General features: G+C 49.9%; 6 protein-coding genes across 6 annotated transcripts; 3 read left to right on the top strand and 3 right to left on the bottom strand.

Moving 5' to 3' along the window:
- Nucleotides 1–381: 381 nt before the first annotated feature.
- On the bottom strand, nucleotides 382–5,346 carry Asppvi_006167 (mediator of RNA polymerase II transcription subunit 12; the record flags this gene model as incomplete). Its single annotated transcript, XM_043302072.1, has 4 exons — nucleotides 382–1,416; nucleotides 1,468–1,694; nucleotides 1,756–4,665; nucleotides 4,734–5,346. 4 exons carry the CDS (start codon nucleotides 5,344–5,346, stop codon nucleotides 382–384), a joined length of 4,785 nt encoding a protein of 1,594 aa, XP_043158007.1.
- A 4,255-nt stretch (nucleotides 5,347–9,601) lies between these two features.
- On the top strand, nucleotides 9,602–10,342 carry Asppvi_006168 (translation initiation factor eIF1; the record flags this gene model as incomplete). Its single annotated transcript, XM_043302073.1, has 4 exons — nucleotides 9,602–9,629; nucleotides 9,871–9,945; nucleotides 10,039–10,131; nucleotides 10,194–10,342. The coding sequence occupies 4 exons, from the start codon at nucleotides 9,602–9,604 to the stop codon at nucleotides 10,340–10,342; spliced, it is 345 nt and encodes a 114-aa protein (XP_043158008.1).
- A 692-nt stretch (nucleotides 10,343–11,034) lies between these two features.
- Nucleotides 11,035–11,570, bottom strand: Asppvi_006169 (uncharacterized protein; the record flags this gene model as incomplete). The annotated part of the gene is made up of 2 exons (XM_043302074.1): nucleotides 11,035–11,286; nucleotides 11,355–11,570. The coding sequence occupies 2 exons, from the start codon at nucleotides 11,568–11,570 to the stop codon at nucleotides 11,035–11,037; spliced, it is 468 nt and encodes a 155-aa protein (XP_043158009.1).
- A 1,156-nt stretch (nucleotides 11,571–12,726) lies between these two features.
- Asppvi_006170 (uncharacterized protein) lies at nucleotides 12,727–13,881 on the top strand (the record flags this gene model as incomplete). Its single annotated transcript, XM_043302075.1, has 3 exons — nucleotides 12,727–13,115; nucleotides 13,207–13,314; nucleotides 13,383–13,881. 3 exons carry the CDS (start codon nucleotides 12,727–12,729, stop codon nucleotides 13,879–13,881), a joined length of 996 nt encoding a protein of 331 aa, XP_043158010.1.
- Nucleotides 13,882–14,595: 714 nt separating this feature from the next.
- On the bottom strand, nucleotides 14,596–17,156 carry rgd1 (putative Rho GTPase activator (Rgd1); the record flags this gene model as incomplete). Its single annotated transcript, XM_043302076.1, has 9 exons — nucleotides 14,596–14,707; nucleotides 14,776–14,846; nucleotides 14,909–15,003; nucleotides 15,060–15,203; nucleotides 15,293–15,839; nucleotides 15,892–16,100; nucleotides 16,166–16,772; nucleotides 16,850–16,903; nucleotides 16,986–17,156. The coding sequence occupies 9 exons, from the start codon at nucleotides 17,154–17,156 to the stop codon at nucleotides 14,596–14,598; spliced, it is 2,010 nt and encodes a 669-aa protein (XP_043158011.1).
- Nucleotides 17,157–18,146: 990 nt separating this feature from the next.
- On the top strand, nucleotides 18,147–20,693 carry Asppvi_006172 (transcription factor domain-containing protein; the record flags this gene model as incomplete). Its single annotated transcript, XM_043302077.1, has 7 exons — nucleotides 18,147–18,389; nucleotides 18,531–18,637; nucleotides 18,706–19,014; nucleotides 19,076–19,513; nucleotides 19,580–19,845; nucleotides 19,905–20,414; nucleotides 20,485–20,693. 7 exons carry the CDS (start codon nucleotides 18,147–18,149, stop codon nucleotides 20,691–20,693), a joined length of 2,082 nt encoding a protein of 693 aa, XP_043158012.1.
- Between the last annotated feature and the right edge of the window lie 717 nt (nucleotides 20,694–21,410).

Raw genomic sequence — 21,410 nt, forward strand, 5'->3', positions numbered from 1 at the left:
ATGTCAATACGCATATGTTTGCGCACCGAGGTTCTCACATACCAAAAACTTTCTTCCAGTGAAACAGTCGATCCCAAAAAATGCACAGGCAGCATGAAAATAATGCAAATGTAATAAGACATGATAGCTGGAATGAGCGAGCGTAACCGGCTGCGGACAAGAACGAGTCAACAAGGTGAAAGACTTCGACCAGGAGTTCTTTCGGAGCCATGTAGCAAGAAAGGAGAGGAAGAGGGAGGAAGAGATGCGATTGGATGATGATGTCAAACTTCGGGAATATGAAAGAATCAAATGAAGACAACGCCAAAATGACAAAGCAGAAAGACGATATGTACAGGGGCATGCCATAGATAGATGAGTAGTCAACTAGATCTTGATGTGCTAAACCCTGACACGCCGGGCATCAAAGTATCCTAGACTGACTGCAGTGTCGTTGGTACCAGCAATGGGAGCAGCATCTTCGAGGAGTTCCCATGGACGTACAGGGTAAGCTCCAATGGCCCGGCCACGGTATTGAAGACAAAGATGGCTAGCATCCCAGTTCAAGCCATCTGGCAGTCCAGTCGGCACACTTGAAACAAATGCAGGTTGTTGGGGGTGAGAGGGTCCGCCTGTGGGATTACCCGAAGGAGTAGGGGCGGGAGTGGAGCCAGAAGCAGCAGGTGATGGAAGCGATATAGGAAGTGTAAGGTTAGAAGATGGGCTATCGCCAAGGGGGCCAAGAAGGTAGAGGAAGCGCGAGTCATTCTGAACCCGAGCGAAAGGAGGGCATTTCTCCCTCAGATAGCGAGCGCATTGATGACGGGCTTCATCCGGAAATATATCAATCAGGGATGCTGCAACGTCCAGGGCATGCGTCTGCAGCAGGATACCCGGACAAGGACGACAGTCTCCTGCTCTCATTGAGTGGGGAAAGTAGTCGGCGGCTGGAAAGAGTCGCAACACACTATCTGGAAGACGCGCGAGAGTTATGCAGAATATCGATATCAGCAAGCGCGTCTGCTCTGGCAATGCGCTGGGTCTGAGTGCGGCTGATGGCACACTGAAAGCAGTCCGATGAAGGACAATCATCCTGAGCAACGCAGAGAACCAGAACGCAAGGGCTCTCTCGAACTGCGCGCGAGATCGGATCATCTGTTCTGCGTCAACTCCATGGCTAAGCTCAGTAGTACCACTGTAGTTCGCTTGCATGCTGATAAGTCTTTGGAGCAGTAAATCCATCTTCTCGGTGAGAACAGGGACAACAGCCTGTGGGCTCGCATCGGGAATGCTACACGCCAGCTTCTCAATGATCGTCAGGTACAGCTTTGCCGTTTCGAGTGAGCTGCTGTTGTCTGCGGCAAACGATGAACAGCCGTCGGGCGACTCCTCAAACAAGGGTATAGCGAAGAAATTTTTCTCAGCTCGTTCTCGAATCTAGACAAATTAGGGTGGAAACTTTATTAAACCTTCATCATGGCACCTTACCTGTCGGACTGCATCATGACTCATCAGACGAACCAATCCCACCCAGTTGGATCGTCTTGAGCGCGAGTCTGCAACTGCAGCTTTGAACATCACGTCCACTATCTCGTTTCTCACATCACCCTTAGTTTCCGCGTTGAATAGAAGCTGAAGCTTCAATTGACAGAAAGGGAGGGAGAAATCGTTGGTCAGTTCGATGACCTTTTCAGCAACTGATATGTCTGGGGGCGCTGGACCAGGTGTCAATGGGAATGACGATAGAATAACCGTTCGATGTGAATAAGGCCTCACCTGCTTTGGTATTCAATCCCAGAAGGGAATCGAGAGCTCTTGTTAAAACTGTCACTGCGGACGGATACTGACCAATGAGTTTCTCCGTGCAGTGCTGAACGGCACTTTCTGGATTCTGGGTGAGCAAAATCTGAAGGAGTACCATCGCACCATGACCTAGATCCACTCGTCCCTGGCGATAGGTTCCTTCTTGGCTTTGCGAGTCAATCAAGGCAATAGCATCCCGAATAATGTTGAAAACCTCCTCAGGGTGCTTGAACAAAAATTCTTTCCGTGACAGATGGAAGCGATATGTGACCATGTCGAAGTATCGACTCTGACCTGCCGGCGGAGGTACAAGAAGCTGTAGAAGATCTATGCGCAAGTCTCTTGGGTTTGATATCATATTCTCGGACTTGAGAAGCCTTCGCACGAGGAACACGAAAGCTTGAATGGTAACGCATCCAACGCCGATCAAAGAAGGCAGCGTTTGGAACAACATCGCTCCGGTGGTGGATTTGAGAAGGCCACAGATCCAGCGGACTATCATGATGTCGAAACGCTTGGGCTGAAAAGGTCTGAGGTACGATAAATACCTGCATGTCTCATTCATGGATAGCTTAGCATGACCTCCGCTGGATTCTATTTGTTTGACGAGAAGGTTGAAAATCGTATCCAATGTGGACTCATCTATACCACTCGCGGAAGAGAGGAGCTGGTCTAGCTTCACCAGAAAGAGCGGATCGGCTTCATTAAAAGTAGCGGGTATGTGATCAGATAGTGGTGATGGTGCTGCCATAGACGACTTGCTTTCAATCCGGGAGAGGTCTTGACGGAGAAGAGCAACTGTATTGAGCTCTCCTGGTAGCCGAAGCCCAAGGTCTATCAATGAGAAGATCAAGTCCAAGGAGGTCGATCCAAGCCGTTTAAGGCTGGTATATGACTCCACCAGTCTCTTGAAAAGATCGGTTGTAGCACCGATAACACAGAAAGAACGAAAGTGATAATTGACTGTATCGGCAGTGGATGCCAAAACAATTCCGTCATTGCAAACGGTGGCCTGCTTGAGTACGTCCGCAAGAATTGAAAGATCGCCGAAACTTTCCAAAATGTCCCTTATGGTATAGAATTCGCCAGGCGTGAGTGCGAAGTGCTCTGCGCCAGGGGCAGAATGGAGATCCTGAAATGCGCTACGAGGATCCCGCCCAAATTCAGTAACTCCACGCCGAATCCACTGACCAAGCTCAGATTTCACGGCCCAGGTCAGATCTGATGGTAAAGAGTCACGAGGCACTGCACTTTTCGCGACAGAACCAAAGATCCTAGGAAGGCGTTCAGCTATTGATGCCTTGAGTACGGCGATGGTAAAAGCCTCTTCCGAAACTTCGACTCCGGCGCGATGCAGTAGAGTGTTGCGGAGGTTGCGTACATGCTCAGGAAGACGGCTCACAGGGAGCTGCATGAGAAGTGCAAGGTCCCCCGAAAGATGCTTATGCTCGGAGTTTCGGGGAAAATCTGCAACCCCTTTTGCCATCAGCCATTGAAGGTACTTTCCAACCGAAAATGTCTGGGACCTGACGAGCTCCGAGACGATATGATAGATGTTGCCCATGTTCAATCGATCATTCATCTGACTGTCGGCAAGGAAGGAAATGATGCAGGTATCCACATCGACTCCAGCGATCTTCCATTTCCGCAGGAGGCGGGCGCCGGTATAAACACGAGATACACCATAGCGAAACGGGGTGGCTGCCCACTCGAGCAGTTTGACAACCAGAGCAGCTTTGTCATCTATCGCACCCAAAGATGCAGCGGAAACAGACGTGATGTCGTGCGAAGAGCGTATCGAGTCGAACAGCTGGATGATGCGTTGCTGTGGCGGTTGTTGTGTCATCCCTTGACATTGTCGAGGCCGCTGCACCCGCGCATTTCGCTCAACCAAGTTTTGGAAAACCGCTCTGTGCACATTGTCGTTTAGGTTCAAACAGGACGATAGCAGATCTTTGTACTTTTCCCATGAGTGTGGAAGCACCATGGATGAAGTATGCTCAAGTGTTAGCTTTCTTATATGCAGTGACAATCGGTCTGTCAACGGGCGAAGGGATGTGGCCGAATCCGACTTGATAGCTAGTTGCAGTTTGTCAAGTAAGAGTTCAGCGAGCCGCCGACCGCGCTTTCTATATCGCAGGATGTTGCTCCAGTAGATCCCTAACATTAGAAGCCAGACTGGCAAGCTGTTAAACGGCGCTGCCTCCAGCGATGCGAGGAACCACCCGAGATACTGGTCATGGTCAAGCAGTTGCTCGAAGAACAAACGAGCGGTCAAGCTGACCGCGTAAGTCATCTTCATCTTCCAGTCTGCTACTCCACAGCTAGAAATTACGCCTTCGAGAAACTGTTGGACATTGGTAGTCCAATCGCGCACCCATTTGGCTTCCAGGCCAATGGCCAAGGCGCCACTGGTACCTTTCCTTTTGAAAGCACGGATCTCGTTGGCACCGACGCACTTCGCAAGCCACACAGCACGGCCGACGGGAACCCACTTGGTCAAGCATTGATCTAAAAGAACTCTGCCTCTGATACCATGAGGAATGGTTCGACTAAGTTTGCGTAACGGGACATTCGGACTTGCGAGATCGCGGAGCCAGGCCTCACGTTTGTTATCCGTCAGCGTGACTCGCGGAGGAGGCTTGAACGTTGACGGCGCAGTGACAATGCTATGGCCCTGTCTTTTTTCCAGTGCGGCTGCAAAAACAGACGACAGTATTTGCAAGCCAGAGCGATGCTTCAATTGCGCATACAGGGAGGGTCGAGCCGTATTGGACTCATTTTGAGACACTTGTGTGCGGTCGTAGTATCCTTGCTTTGCCGTTTGCTCATTCAGTACGTCTTCCGGATGGTTGCCCATCCATGGCGAGAAATCCGCAACCTCTGCCAAGACAATCCAACGGTCAGAGACGGCTCTAAGGCTCCTTTTGTGTTGTAGGGTATTGACTTACTCTCGCCTCCCATAACTGGCGCAACAGAAGGGGTCTCAATATGATATGGTGTAGTTTGCACCTCCTTTGCAGGCGCACCATCCTGTGCGCCTGCGGGATCACTTGCTATGGTATCTGCTGGAGCAAACTTCCAAGGTGGACCAGGAAATGAAGGCGGTGGCGGGGGCTTCACATCCTGCACGACACCTGCTGCACTTTCAACATTGATCTCTGCGCTTCCAGATACCTCGGAGAGTAATGCTTGAAAGGACCACACCGGACGGGCACGCCAGGACAGCGAAGGGGGTTTCGAAGTTGTTGTGCTTGGGGTACTCTTCGATTCTCCCGCTCCTGCAGAAGCTGGGCTTCCATCACCAGCTACTGACTCGGCATGCACATCTATTTTTAGTCTCTTCGCCGGGGGTTCGCGCTCCAGCACATCTCCGTCATTCGCTGTCAGATCGATGAGTGCCGGTGGTCTACCCTGCAGTTGCGGCACCAGTATAGACGACTGTTCGGACTGACGGTCAGGCTGACCCAGGGGCTGCGGAAGGTCGGCACGTCCAGTACCGCTATAAACGGCGTGAAGGGGCTGACCCCAGGATTGAACGCCGGCAGAAGAATGAGGTATCATCTCAGCTTCATGGCGTATACAAGCATCGGTATTTGGGTCATCGGAACAAGTTGAGGAGGGTATCGACCACTCAAAACTATCCGCCCCGAATCGCGTGTGTTTTATAGGATGCTTCGCAGTTTATTGAACAATGTGGAAGATGGCGAGATGGTATTCGAATTATTTTACGCCCGATCAATGGGTAATCAGGATGAAGCGGTTCGGATGGATATGGCGGCGCGGGTGGTGGGTAACGTGCCGGTGGTAGCAGGATATGGTCTCGGACGATCGGGGGAATGCACTATTGTACAAACATTTGCTCAATGATTGATCGCTGGTGAAGGATGGGGAAACTCAAGCAAACAAACAGGACTCAGAAGGAGGACTGACGCAGAATATGAAAAAGCAATATAGGAGAAGGCAGATGAGGAGAGATCCAGCCGAGCCCGGAGACCGAGATAATGCTACTAGTCAGATCTCCAGATAACGTAAGGTGATTAAGGCGCATCCCAACTGACACTGCATCGGGATTCAGCAGTTACAGTGAGGGAGGAATGGAAAGTAGACTACAAGAGTGTATTTTTCTCTACTATCCAGTAAGTATTTAGAACTTAACTATCCGGTAGTTTGTGATACATATACTCAAAACACTCTCTTATCTACCTTACGCTGTATCTAGCCGCGATTCAAGATCGTAAGACATACCAGAACCAATGACTGATCTGAAATTTGTGGTTTAGGATGATGACAAGCTGGCAAAGAATTGATGGATATTTATCATGCAATTTACCTCCCTTAGGGACTTGGATCTCTCTGATAGTGTTCCACTCCATCTTTACGGAGAATCCGCCTGTCAATCGTTGACTGTTGGCTCGGCTTATCCGGCGAATCATTCCACAACCCAGCACTTGTGAAGATCTCGGGGTATCAGGCGATCGCCTTAGCCTCGAGATTTCAAGTGCCTACGAGGCTATGGCCCAACATATGACCATATGTGTGTGCGATCAGCAAATTATTAGTAGTATCTAACTATTTCCTTTTACTTATTCGTCCTGTTTGCCCTCCCCCAGTGTGCAAGACTCCACTGAACCCCCCGAAAACGGACAAGTGTCGCAATCGCTTCCGAGAGAGCAATTTGTTTGTGGCACCACACACTGCTGTGACACGGTGAAACTTGACATGGACTGTGGTGACAGACAATGGATTCGATGTTCCGTACATCGTTAGACTTGAGCTTAGAGAGAGGATCATCCCCCACCTATCAGGTGCTATCACTTGGATACATTAACATCGTTGTCGCAACGTTCGATGCACTATGTAGAAATACATTGTCACCAGAAGGTGACCAGTTCATGCATACCTGATTATTATAGATGGCCATGCAAGTACCGCATCGCTTGCAGTTCGGCCATATTGTCAGCATTAAGCAGACAATGTGCTATCAGGAGCATCCCGTCAGAATGTGACCCTGCAAAAGCGTACAGAGACCCTGGTAGCTTGCGCAGTTGTAGGTCTGCTAACAACAAAAATCACACCCTCAAGGCTCATCAGCCACCCTTCTGATGCACAGTATTAAGATGGTCCATCCCAGCTGCAGACTGGAGCAGGACTGTAGCGGTCAGAGTCAAACTTTACAGATCCTCCCTAAAGTGCCTACGTGCGCCCCGTGGACGAGACGATACCTAGCAGGCAGCCAGCCATTGAAGAACCTCAGGAAGACCATCCAAATGCAGGAGATCCTGTCTGTGAAACTATCAAGATACCATTATCTATACCTTTGGCTTCTGGATGGCCAATCTACAGCTGCACCTGTGCTCCATGCATGTAGAGATGATGGGAGGAAAGTTAGGCACGAAAGCATCCCGAATCTCTCATGGTCCTATGTTGATTGTCGACAGGCCATTTCTATCTTCTGCAACCCAGAGGTCAACCGCGCTTTGTCCCCGGCCTCGTAGAGTCATTTGCAATGCTTATGACATCCATGTGAATTTCTGCGCCGAGTTAGTCAAACAAATTGGTGATTGAGAAATAGTAATAGCGGCGATGATCGCTTCAGTAGTACGTACGCCTTTTATATGAGCAGATAAAGTGGCTGTTGAATTGAAAGCCGATCTACATATGTTCTGTAACGTGATGAGTAGTGTTGCAGTTGCCTATCATCACCCGTTTATTATTGCTTTGTAGTAGGAGGATCTCTCCATCGCTAGCTATTATCATGATCATCGTTCAGCCACTATCCCATTTCTATAGCGCCATTCGTCGGAATCGTCGCAGCAAGTCCTGGGTTAGAATGAGGGAACCGAAACCCCCATAAGGCGAGCGATAACAAGCCATTATTGATGATCCAACTACGGAGTATCAGTTTGATATTTAACTATGCCGCTAGTTAGCTGAGCAGCTGAGAGATGCTCCTGATAGTATGGTTACCCGGATGTTCTTCATTGTCCTTTTGCACCTATCCCGCTAGTATCAAGCTCTTTTCAGCCGACTCAAGTTCACGTCCCAATACAGTCGATCTCTGACCAATGCTGTCTTATTAAATGAATGGCCAGGCTCACCAGCATCCACTGCTGATCGATAAACATGGACGGATCATCAAACTGTTCCCCGCAGTCCGCCACGGATTATCTACGGACGGTTATCTAACCAACCTCCATCAAACCTTGCCGTTTTGGTCTTGGCGTCAGAATGATTGCTTGGCTGCCCATCAATACAACATCCCTTATCACGCTGCTCTGTTCAAGAAAGCCGTGCGACTGTGACTGTCGAACCATCAGAATAAAAATGGCCTCAAAGAAGGATATGCGGAGGCTAGACCTCGGTAAGTCTATCTCAGAGCCCAACCTCAATCATGAGAGCGCAGTTTCTCTAATGTCTGTCCTGAGCTGTAGCCATCCCCTATGTCGAGCCGCCAAAGGATAAGAATGAGGCCGATATGTCAGGTACCAAAGCATTCGATTTTTGAGTTTAGGAACCATGTGCAGAAAAGGGACGATCTGGCTGATACTCCGCGTTAGGAGCGATGTCTAGCACTATGCCAATGGCCGCGGTAGGTCAAAGCTGCAGTCTCTTGGTGACGGTCTCGACGCATGCTGACTTTCTCTCTCCGTAGATGTTCACTCGGAATAGGTGAGAGATGCCTCATCGAGCCGGTTCAAGCTATGATATCTGACAACTGTACGCGGCGTGCATAGGATGATTGGATGGGTCTCTTTCGTCTTCTCTCTCCAGTCGTGGCTCGGAGAAACACCCGAGCAAAAGAAGTCGGCAGCTACCCCTGCGTACATGTCCGTCCTGATGTCTTGTTCGTCTCTCCCTCTTCCCCCGCAAGTGAGCGCGGAAAATGACTGACAGCTGGAAACCTCTACAGTAATGGCGCTCGTCGTCGTATGTAACCGAAATATTGTTCCCTTTCAACCCTTCAAAAGCCCGACCTGTCTCTGACCACTTTCGCGCAGACATATTTCCCCATATTTATGCCACCTCCATCCGCACGAAGCACCGCTGCTGCTCCTTCTCCTTCACCCTCACCTTAAAATGCCAGTTATGTCATACCGGAATTAGTCGCCTATTGCATCTCGAGGACAGCTGTCACAAACGCTATACTACAGACTATAGCTGAAAAGTATGGTCAAGTTAGGAGAGAATCATCTAAGTGCTCTAAATTAGCCAGGCCATGTGTCCTTGTCACAGCCGTCTTATTTCTTATTTCTATCGATGCACGGTGTGGCATATCTTTGTAATTTATGGATTCAAATTCATGTAATAATACCTTACTAAACGATGGAATGATATGTTCCATCCATGTTCGCAGATTACCAGCTGATACATACCCGTCATGCAGCTATTCCTCAAGCATTATGTGTAATCTTCGAATCTTCGCCACTGCGTCAAGGACAAACCCACCCCCAGGTCGGACTCCAGATACTCGTCGCCATCCACTACCCATGAATCCCACAGGTACAGCTGTTTTTCCATCGAATGGTGGCCCGGTCAGAAGTGACGAGGTTATAAATATACCTTATGCGAGAAGGGTGGCTTAGTCAGTGCCACACCGCCTTCCCCCACAAGGGCGCTAAATCGAGGCGCGCCCCTCAAAAGGCTCTTCTGTTCCTCTTCTATCTCTTTCTCTGACACCACCATCCTACTTTCGATCAACTCTCCTCCGTTCGCAAACTCGCAATCTCTCGCGACTACAAAGAGACATCTGATCTCTCGCCCCGTTCACTTACAGACTACCGCTTTTAAGGGCCGTTTACGACCAAAGGCCGAGTTTATGTCCATCGAAAACCTCAAGACCTTCGGTAAGTGACTTCGCCACCTCCCTTAACTACCTGCGATTCTGTCCCTTCTGCGGTCCATTCTGGGAGAACATCACGGTGCCTGTAACAGTGTTGCAATGGCACCACTTATGCTCTTGTTAATGGATAACATATCTTCGTGGAGTTGCTATTCGCTTCGTCTTGCCATGCGTATCTAGAGAACGGTTTGGCGGGGCAGTTTTGAGGTCATGAGAGCCTAAGGCTGACACGTGCTTCTACACAGACCCCTTCGCCGAAGCTGACGAAGACACCGGCGAGACTAAACAGTCTCAGAATTACATCCACATACGGATTCAACGTACGTCTCATCCTCCACATCATTTCCTATGCCGTTACCAGTGGCAGATGCTGTTACCTGAGACAAATAGTTGCTAACCGTCGCCCTCAACAGAACGCAATGGTCGCAAGACCTTGACCACAGTTCAGGGTCTTCCTAAGAAGTTCGATCAGAAGAAGATCTTGAAGGTGATCAAGAAGAAGTTCGGTATGTTGCCACCAGAGCCTCCGGCAGAAATCATATGACTCAAACAGCTAACACTTCTATAGCGTGCAATGGCACTATCGTCAATGACTCTGAGATGGGAGAGGTGATTCAGCTGCAAGGAGATCAGCGTAAGGATGTTCAGGAGTTCTTGACCGACAAGAAGGAAGGTCTCGAGCTCGATGCCAAGACCATCAAAGTCCATGGGTTCTAATTTAGGCGCCGCGCCCCGTTCCGGTCCCTTCTTCCCAGTCTACATCGCCCTCAGAGTGGTTGGGATAGGGAGCATGTTGTCTTGTCCATCCCTGGTCTGAACCTGCGTGGTGCTTGCCAAAACTGCTTGGTCTCTACTCCTAACCACTTCTGTGCCCGGCACATTGGACTTGGGCCATGTCGAAATGACGCGCTCAAAGTTAATCCTTTGCTCTCTCGTGAGCGGATGACTCACTTGAAGCGGGTCTCAGATTCGCATATTTTCTTGACTCGACTGTTTTTCTAAGAACGGGATTAGCGACGGAACGAGGCGTTGGTAGATACCCACTATCTGCATAGATGTTTTTCACTTTGTTTTTAACTTTTCCGTCATGCTGTTTCGCAGTATGTGACGGCCTGTTTTGCGCAGCAGACGTCTTGAGAGAGACTTACTAGCTCTTCTCTCTGTTTCGTCAATCAAATGTTGACTGTTTGTACCAGTTTTGAGAATATGACTTAACCTGGTTTCCATTATCGGTGCAATGTGTTCGATGGGTAACCAGTTCTCAGACCCTGGCAAAGTAAATCCTGTTCTATCGACGAAAAGCCCGCTCCCAAATAGACGGGGTGCTTTACAAAGACGAAGGCTTTCGCGAGGCTCGCAGACAGATTGTCTAGTAAACATAGATAAAGATCAAGTGTTTTCGACCATATTTACAGCTCCCTAGCTCCAGCCCTTGCATCCGCAACACGCATACGAAGAAATATCGCAACAGCCCAGTCCCACAACTTCCGCGTGATCACGAACAAGGGTACCTCTGGCTCGTTCTCGCGGGTCAAGTGTAGCTGCAGAAGAAGCGAGGACATACTGACGAAGCTGGCGACTGATACGACCAACAACGATGCGGTTGTCTCACGCTTGATTGTGGCGTGATTTTGAGTGGCGTGGTAGAGGAAAGTAAGGGTCTTTAATTCAAGATCAGGAATATCAACGATTTGAATGTACGTAATTAGGGAGAAAGGCTTGTACGTACTGTTGTGATCGATATCCATGCCGGTAGAAGAAGACGTGGATCTGACGATGCACCGGAGAGGTAAAGAACCCAAGAAGTAATGTAAGCGATCAGCCCGTTTGTTGTAAGAAGACGAATGACAACAGCCGGTGGGGTATAATTTAAAAGCCTGCGGAGAGTGATCAGCAACGCGGAAGGAAACATGCGGCTCAGAAAGTATACGAACCATCGAGACATCATGCAATCAGCAAAAAAATAAGAAAGATATGCGGATGCGCAGCACTATAGAGAAAGTCAATGCTCAGCAAAAGCTTTAAACCTTTCAAAAGGAGTAGAACTCAAAAGGGTCCATGGGTCGTGAGAATCATCCCCATTCTACATACCCACATAATAGCCAATGCCACCTCCGTCACTCTAAATCTCCTCTCTACATCCCAATCTTGTCCAACACTCCCGATAATTGCTGCTGCCCAGCCGTCCCGTCCCATCCCCGGTCGTATGTGAAGAAGCTCAGCAAGAAAAGTAAAAGCACACCGCAGCCCCCACCATGCAGCAGGCACCGTGCTCAGCGCCCGACAGACCAGTAGAGGCGCGTGCCACTTCCTGTCGACTCCCAAAATGACGGCCACGCGAGGATGAAGCGCCGAAGAGGGAGCGTTGTGTCCTGCATCGTTGCTGAGGGGAAATTGGGATGCAGGTGAGGCCGGGGATGGAGGGACAACGGCGGACACAGTAGACGGCGAAGCCACGCCTTTATCTCGAAGCTCGCCTCTTGAGTTGCGAACTGAAGAGTACGAATACGACGGCGAGAGTGGTGATTGATTCGAGTCCGAACGGGGAGTATTTATATCAGGCTCAGGAGGAAGCTGATTATGGAGGGGGAAGGGCGGAGGAGCGGCATCACGACGAGGAGGAGCCAGCCTTATTTCACGGCATATGCAGCCGCTGCGCAATCACACCCAAAGAGAAAGGGGGGAAAGGTTGACGAGATGGCCAGCAAGAGAATGATACGCTAGATTGTGCGGGGACCAGTTCCCCTTGCTGAAGGCGTGGTGATGTTTCCTTTTCCTATTTTTTCCTCTCCGAGAACAAAAGCTCCTGGCTGGGCAAAATTGCAAAACTTACGGCTCAGGAGAGTGAAAAGTAGCCAAGTAAGTCAAAGAGATGTAGCCAGGATCTGACACTTTCAAAAGCCAGTGTGCCGTGCGGACTTAAGTGATCATTGTGATGGTAAATGCCAAAACGCCGGTTGGAGACCCGCAGCGGAGAAGCCAGTCATGTGATCTGCCCCATCTGGTGATTTCCATCGTCGGATAGAATAATTTGTTGCAGACTCAACAGGCCATCCCAGAGTCCAGTCCGTCAATTCGGTGCTCCTGTTGCTTGGCCCATAATGGCGTCCTCCCTATGGCTTTCTCCCAGCTCCTTGCGCACGATTGTGCGGTCCGGCGCTCCCATTGCCCAATTCTATCAAACCGCGCCTTCGTCGAGTTCCGCAGTTGTAGCATATTGCCAATGCCGCTTCTTCTCTCAGAGTCAGATTGCCCAGCGCGGCTTGTCTGGCGTACCGCAGAATATTTCAGTTAAGCAGCCTGCACAACCGAGTATGAGAACCAGAGGTAGAGAGATGTCGAGGTCGGAATTACCACAAGACATTGGGCTCTTGCCCGGCACTTTCATTCGACCTTTGTGGAGAGACATGCCATCAATCTTTCAACAACCGAAAGAACGTCTACAGCTTGAGTGGCTATGGCTGAAGAATGCGGTTCAGAACTTCCTTGGGTATGTGTGCCGTTCCTCGTTTACGGCTATGCGGGAAAACTCGCGTAGCATGGGGATCCTTTAAAACAGTTTTGGTGCTGACCCATACCAGGCTCATCGCTTACAGCAAATGGATCAACAAGGGACTACCGCTGCGCCTGAAGGAGCGGCGCCAGGTTGCTCGCGAGCTACATCAGCGGATGTATAGTGCTTTTGCTGAGTAAGTTGTCATTCATATCACCCCGAGCTTCGCGCACTCAATTAACCAGTTCTTTTGATTCTCCGCAGTGGAGATGTCAATACTCTGCGCAAGATCTGTTGCACCGGCCTCGCAAATAGCCTCAGCTCCCGCATAGCCAGCCGTCCGAAGGATGAAAAGGTCACTTGGGCCCTGGACAAATACAACCGCACACCAGGCACGCTCTTCACGGGTCTTCGCGTCTTGGCTGATCGCGCCACGCAAATTCCAGACTTGCCTGATTCTGGAGTACGACAGGTTGTCGTGCGTATCACGAGCCGTCAGTCAACGAGCAAGGCCACTATCCCCACCAAGCGCGGTGCTGAAAGCGCTGTTGCCGCAGAGTCTGTGCCAGCCAAGCAGCAAGACTGCACGGAATACATCGTTATCCAGAAGCTTCGGTGGACTGGTGAAGAACAGGAGTGGCGTATCTGGGGCCATGCCACTCCCACAACTGTCGAAGATCTCGACAGCCCCTTCTTTGCCCCGGGACTCACACTCTCCGAGCGCATGGAAGCAATGAAGGACATGATGACAGGAAAGAAATGATGTGAATCATTCTTTTCAAACTACCCGCAAATTAGTGCGCCCTGTCGCAGCTCAAATCCCCCTATGTCAGTGCTCGGGGCCAGTCGTCCTGAGGATAAGTCTCCATACTGTTATCAAGCCGGCGAACAACAAAGTATTGTCTGAGTTATTAAGAAGAAATCCATGCTCTTCTCGATTCCAACTCGCCTGAATGCGAGCGGCTTCATAGCTATCCAATGTCGGCTACTTTCCATTCTCGCATGTGTTATACTTATGCAGATTCTTTGGTCGTGCTTTCTTTCGACTTGGGAGGATCTCCTCACATTCCTTATGATTTGTATTATTCAGCGGGATAAAGGGAGTCTGGACCATTAGATCTCGTTATGAACTGTACCATATCAAATTTTGCATTTCTCGTTATTCATGTAATTACTGCATATATCCCAAAATTGGAGTGCCAATACGTTCAAGGCAGAAATACATACCATGTCCTGAAGTAGAGGTCAATTATGAAACAGGGGTGGTATCTCATCGGAAGACAGTCAATCCAACGTCAAAGAAGCAATATTTACATCAGGGGTTATTTGAAAAAGATTGAAAATATGACAGGGGAATCAAGAACAACGATTGAAATGTGCAAACTGCAGCAGAAGCAGAGGCGACGGACATGCTTTCTGAACTCCTAAGTATGGTCCTTAAGGGTTATAGAGCTCCCAGTCTGATAGCGAGTGAAATCTAGTCGTCATCGAATATCTGGAACGTATTGACCAGAATGGTCTCAATAACGCGGACCTGCCAACCAGCATCGGCAATGTTGCCACCTGAACTGGCACCCATGAGAGTAGGTCTAGCGATGCTTGTCAGCCTCCGAAGGTATCGGAGAGAACGAATATGAACACGGGATCGGCGACTTACCCAAAGCAGATCGCGATATTCCCTGCATTCATACGATTATTCATGTAATGTTCTTGGACTTTGTTGAGGTGCTAGAATCGAGCAAATTAGACCTTGGTAGATAGAAACATGGGGGGAATACCGGATTACTTACCAGTATCAGAGCCCTCAGCGTGGCATAGTGCGCATCTGGAAGGTTATTGACAAGTGCATGTAGTGAATCCCTACGCTGGATATCATCATCGATCCCTACGGGAGTACGTGTCAGCTCTTGTCACATGGCAACCCGGGTTCGAGGTACTTACGAGCTGCATTAATGAAATCAGAATAGTATCGTGAAGTGAACAAGGGGTCAGGCAGTTCTCTAAAGAACTGTTTCAGCAGCCCGGCGACACTATTGACATCGTGATAGAAGCTCTCGGGATTCGTAAAGTCCACTTGTGATGAGTCTGTCATCCATAGAGGTCAGCGCTTGGCAGAGAGGCGGGCTAAAAATAAAAAAAAAAATAAAAAAATAAAAAACTACGGTTACACATACCGTTGTCGAAAAGCGACTTCATATGGTTGATGTGATTGGCGCTCCCCGAGAGACGGTAAATGCCTTCCAAATCCAACCCAAACAATTCTATTGCCTGAAGGCATTGGTAAACAATCATGGGTACGGCAGTCCCATCTCTGGCGTACAGGTCTTCCAATGACACCCCAAAGACCGGCCTCAGGGGAGGAAGATTTGGTTGGAAGTTGGTTCCAGGTGGCGGCAGAGGATTAGCCGGCGCCGTCATAGGCGGTTTGTTCACATTGTGCTGATCTTGAGCCGGTAATCCAGAAGAGGTCGGATAAGGTGGTTGAAAGGGGGGTGGCGAGGAGAACGAGTCTGGATGTGGCTGGAAAGACGATGGCTGGGTGTTTTGAGCGGACGTTGGTGCCGGAGCCGGGGCCGCGGCCGGTCCAGATGGCTGAGTGGAGGGCTGACTGATAGGAAGATGTTGTTGGGAAAATGATGAAGGAAACACAGCTGACTGGCGCTTGTTCTGTGTGGAAGGCTGCGAGGCCGGAGCAACGGGTGCGGGTGTACCTCCCAGTGTCTAACACGAGATGAGCATGCAGATAATAAATAATAGACAAAATTTAACCTACCGGATGACGCTGGTACTGAATCTGCTCCGAAGTCACCGCACCAGGATTATGTTCGTAGCTGAGAATATAATCCTGGAAATCCTTCTGGTTATCAATCTGCCGTACCACCTCATACAGACTCCTTGGTCCAATAGAGCCATTGCCTGCGCCCTCATCTAAAGGCGTAATGGATAAGCCTTGCCCCAGCAGCAACTTCTCATTAAATGTCGCTGAAGCTGAGTTAGCGCAAAGATCAAGAAACCGGTTCAAAGTCGGGACGCAATGACAATCATACCGAACTTTTGCAGCTGCAACGTAAGACCAGAGTCACACTCTGCAATTAATTTCTGGATGTTCTGCACAGCCTGCGGACGATGGGTGGAAATCAATTCTCGTCGAGCCGCTTGTGCAGCCGTGACCTTGGCAGCATAATCCCCGTCCGCATTTTGCACTTTGCGCAACAGCTCTTCTTCGTGCTGGGCAGCAGATTTATGTCCCTTCAAGCCGAACTTCCCGCCCTGTTTGTCCCCGGTTTTCACGCGATCATACTGCTCCGCAAGAGATTCGTACTTGGCCTTTGCTTTCTCCGCTGCCGCCTCAGCCTCAGTAACCCTTTTCTCCGCGCTCAGACCGGTCTGTTTCCATTGTTTGCGTCCCTTCTCGATATTCGTGGCGAGCTCGTGGAGGTCGTCGGCCATCTGCTGCAGAGATACTGCGAATTGAAGTCCATGGTCCGCCATGCGTTCGTGGAATCGATTGAGATCATTGTAGCTGGAGCCGTAAGTGCCTTGGCGATTGTCGGGGCGGCTGGCAGCGTCATTAAGAGAACGTGACAACTTCCTCAGGCCCTGCGCGTGTTCTTCCTCCAGAGAGGACCGTTTCTTGAGAAACGCGGAGAAATCCTGCACGCCTTCCGGTTAGCGCACACATTTCCTAACTGTAGAATCGGAGGGATTGGCATAAGGCGGCCAGAACGCACCTTCGCAGAAGCTACGCTCTGCTTCAATCGTGCCAGGAGCGTTGTGATACCGATCTAAGATATTACGAGCTCGGGGTCAGCTGCAAGTGCTCCGTCTTGCGCATTGTGGGATGAAGATATGATATGAGTCACCTACATCGGAGTAAATGACTTTGTCCAAGCGAGCTTTAAGCTCCTCCGTCATAGGCGGCGGCCCCGGACGAACTTCAGACTGTCCGGCAGAACCAGCACTCGATGGTGGCGCATCAGGATCCCTGAGCAACGGAACAATTGGCGCTGAGCCATCGGGAGTAACGACGTCTGCCATAGGAAATCCTGCCGAGAGAACCGACGGTAGGCAACTGTGAATCAAGCGCAATCGTCGTGTTTTTGTGGGTGAGTGGATAGGCAAGAGTCTACGAGAGATCGCTTTGTCGAATTGCGGAAGCCTAAATGGTGGGGAGTACGGAGTACGGGATGCTACTAATAATAATATGCTGATGCGGATGGTTCGTTGGCAGAGCGGCAGTATGGCTGGCGGTGGGGGATGGGGTGGAGGGCTTGCCTTAGTGGAGGCTTGGTACCTTAGGTTTCAACCGCTGAGGTACCTTACAGAAACATCCTTCATTCGACAGGTCGAGGAGATGCTAGGTACGTAAGGAAGGCACTTTGGCCTCTTGATGATTGAAGCATTCAAAAAGCTTAAGAGTTAAGAGGGGTTGGGTCACTGGAATGCAAGACCAACTAATATATACGTCATGGGGATTGGCGGGGGGCTGTAGTGTCTCCGAGATGCGGTCCTTGATGGGCACTTGGTATGATATTTAGTTAGACTGGAGCGGTGGTGAGGGCTAATCCATCTTCATGAGAATGGCAGCTTGTCTTCGGACCTCCCTTGCTACATGCTAGTAGGTAGGTAGTATTTGGTACACGCTACGGTACTGAAGTAAATACAGAGTACAGATCAAGCCACGCTGGAACGAGGCCGAAAGAATTCTGGCGATAGAAGAAAGTCCTTGCTCGAATACAGAGTAGCAATGATCCATGATTCTTCCAGGAGTCTATTCGACTCTGCGATTGTAGTTTCGTCCATTTCATACTGGTAGGACAAAGCCCCGATTTCTTGAGCCTCAGGCAGCAAAATGAGTCAGCAAAGTTCCCCAGAACCGCCGAGTTTCGCGCTTAAGGGATCCTCCCGTTTTTCTGCCGATTTCCGGCACCTAAGCACATTCCTTGTGTCAATACCACGCTTTTTTGCATGTGTTAACGGGACTCCGCGGTACAATACCGTTGGGCGAATTTTCCTTACTTTATACTGATGGATCTGGAGTTCCGGGGTGTCATAGCACCAAATGGGCTGCCTCCACAAGCAAGTTTGATAACGCCCCCGGGCACCACCAGCGACCTTCGGAACACGCCGAGGCTTCCCCGGCCGGTGACAGGCTTCGATTTCCCAAATAGGAGTTCGGAACTTCGCGAGATGGAGAAGGTTCCCCCGCAAATCACTGGAAAGCGGCGGGGTGGTAGTAGAAAGGCCTGTAACGAGTGTAAACAGCAAAAGGTGAGCTAATCAGTCCTTGGCTACTGGGCTCGCGGTGTTGAACGGCCCAAAATGAAATAGCCCACCTCCATATATATGATCAAAAGACGTTGTTTTTTGTCCTCGACTGCTGGCTGAACATGGTATGTTGGGTTTCAACAGCTTCGGTGTGATATTGTTCAGACGCCGGCAGCTGCATGTTCGCGCTGTCGGCGCCTTCAGATAGAATGCAAGGTTGAGCCTACATTCAAGCGAATCTCCAAGCGGAGGTAAGTCTTCTACGATACGGATATATACTCGAGTACCCTTTTCCTGTCTGACAGACGATCTGTGGCAGACGCAACGCTGAAATGGAAAAGGAGATCGCAGAACTCCGTCGACGGCTCGCTATCAATGGGGAACGGCCTCAGACGGCCGAGGCCCATGCCAGCGATGAAATGTCGCAGTGTTCAGAAGATGTGTACTGTGGACCGGACTCTGCGCTTTCCAGTCGGAGTCGCCCTCTCTCTGCCCCCTTGGAACCGCAACCTCTGCCAACTCCTTTGGCTTTACCCAGAGACAGTTCCATCATCTCCCAGGATGACAGTCCTTGGAGGCTGGAGGATATCACCCTCTCCAGACAACGAGTAGCACGATTGTTTGACCAGTACTTGCCCACTTCCCCGTCTCTGCTCAAGAGGAACTGGCGTCTGTTAACGACCCGCTAGATACTTCACCTATTACCATCCATTTCTGCCCCTTCTAAACCCTCAAAAGCCTCCTGAGGAGTATCTGCGCCGCAACCGCTTGCAAGCTTGGACGATCATTTGCATCGCTAGTCGTCGAGCGCCATCCGAACCGGGTCTTTTGAGTTCACTCACTGGGCCTTTCAGCAGGCTTCTTTGGTCGACCCTTACGGGAGTTCCTCAAGACTACCGCGTGGTCAAGGCTTTGTGCCTACTTTGCACATGGCCGCTGCCTACAACGAGTCAAAGGACTGATGCCACCTTTATGCTTAGCGGACTGATGATGCAGATTGCGATGCAGCTGGGCCTACATCGGCCTGTCCAGGCAGAAGAGTTTACGACTTTCCGAATGGAAGCTCAAGGGGAAGCGGTGAAGGATCGTTTACAGACATGGGCTATCTGTAACATTGTGGCTCAGAAGTAAGTAATGACGATACCTGGCCAGCAACGACATGCCTCTTAGATGCTGATAAATGCTCTTTGCAGCGTCGCAACCGGCTACGGACAGCCTCCTGGCACCATCTATGATTGGGCGCTTGAGCCAGCATCTCTTCGAGATGCCGATTGCAGTCCTTCGGATGACTTGCGAATCCGATTGCGGATTGAAAAGTTCTGCGACCGCGTGACGAAGGCATTATATAGCGGAAAGCCTGAGCCAGCCGAATTCATCAGTTCGGAGAAGTTGTTAATCGTTCAGCTTCTGGAGAGTGAACTTCGGGAGATGGAGGTTGACTTTGGTCGAGACATATCACGTATGAACACCTGAACTGCTATTGTTATCGTTGAGCCGCCGCTAAGCTGTCCTCTTCAGATATCAATATGATCCATCTGCGAGCCGCCGAGTTACATCTGAGATACTTCGTGTTCCTTGGCTCTAATCCACGAGGTGAAGATCTGACAAAACTTTTCATTGCTACGACGTCATTTCTCGGGCGAGTTTTGGACTTGGAGACATCTCCTGGAGAATTGATTGGCCACGCCACCAATTATATCCTTCAGATGATAGTCTCTGCTGCATTTGCCCTTATGAAACTGTTGAAGAGCGAATTCAGCCGTCATATCGACTTCGATCACGGCAAATTACTGTTCAATGGAGCCATCTCGGCCATACGACGGATAAGTGTTATGGATCATGATCGCCCTGTTCGCCTGGCCGATATTTTGGCTCAGATGTGGAATGCAAACGAAGCGGCACATTCTCCGGGCGACAATATTTTGGAGCTGAAAGTCCGCTGCAGAATGAGCATGAGTCATGTCTATGACACGGTCTGGCGCTGGCGTCAGAGATTCAGGCCTATGCGGAGCATCGAGGACTCACAAGGTTTGTTTACTCTTATGTTCATTTCGTATTCTCGCCGTTGGAATGATCGTGTAGAGCTGATTTTGCGCAGTCACCGTGGCCAACCCAAACATATCGGCGGCCGCAGGTTCTGTCACCCGGCAGCAGGATGATACCCTAGATGAACCTGGTTTGATCTATCCGCCAAATTTCGACCAAGGGGCCTTCATCAGTGAAGCAGGGTTCTCCGAAGTTTTTGATTCCCTCAACTGGGTGTTTGATGGGATTCCTGATTCTTTTGTTGCACCGCCGGTGATATAGCCATTACGATGCGTCGCTATGTGCGACTGCACATGAAACGGAGTGATCTTATCTGTCCAGGCGACCAAGTGCCAATTGGCCGGAGCTCACAAGTATCTATTTACGACTTCATCTTGTGTATATAGAATATTTGCATGATACCATTTGATTTAGGATGTGCAAAAAATGTGATACGATTCTCGATTGAGAGTTCATGGAGGAAGATCTCTCGGATCACACTTGCCGAGGCTGTAAATCAGGACAGTGATTGCTCGGCCCCACCTATCGTAACATGGAAGTTTGGTGGACTCTTCCGTATGGGAACTGCGCTTCGGTGCGCATTTTATTTACTGGAACCGACGCTTACGAGGGAGTCTTCAATGAAGTGCATGCCTTGAAGACTATTGGTGATGTAAGCGAATATGAGGTCGCTCTTTCTAAACGGCTGGGAGGTCAGATTACTGGATGAGGTTCCCTCTGTGAACACACAGACCATATATAAGCGCGCCCGTTGATGAGGAAGCCAATAGGCGTACTTGTGTGGTGCTATATGGCTACTTGTATGGTGATACGAAGTACAACTCAACGCATATCCATCTCAGATGATCGATAGGGCTTAACTTTAAGCTGAGGGACATTGTCCTCCGTATCAAGCATGAGTCAATGGTTAGACGTCCTATTCAGCGCTGGATGCTGATCATGGCTAGGGATGTCCATGCGATGCAGCCAAGACGCGAT

Source organism: Aspergillus pseudoviridinutans, assembly GCF_018340605.1.
Source record: "Aspergillus pseudoviridinutans IFM 55266 DNA, scaffold_4, whole genome shotgun sequence".
In the NCBI taxonomy this organism is placed as follows: domain Eukaryota; kingdom Fungi; phylum Ascomycota; class Eurotiomycetes; order Eurotiales; family Aspergillaceae; genus Aspergillus; species Aspergillus pseudoviridinutans.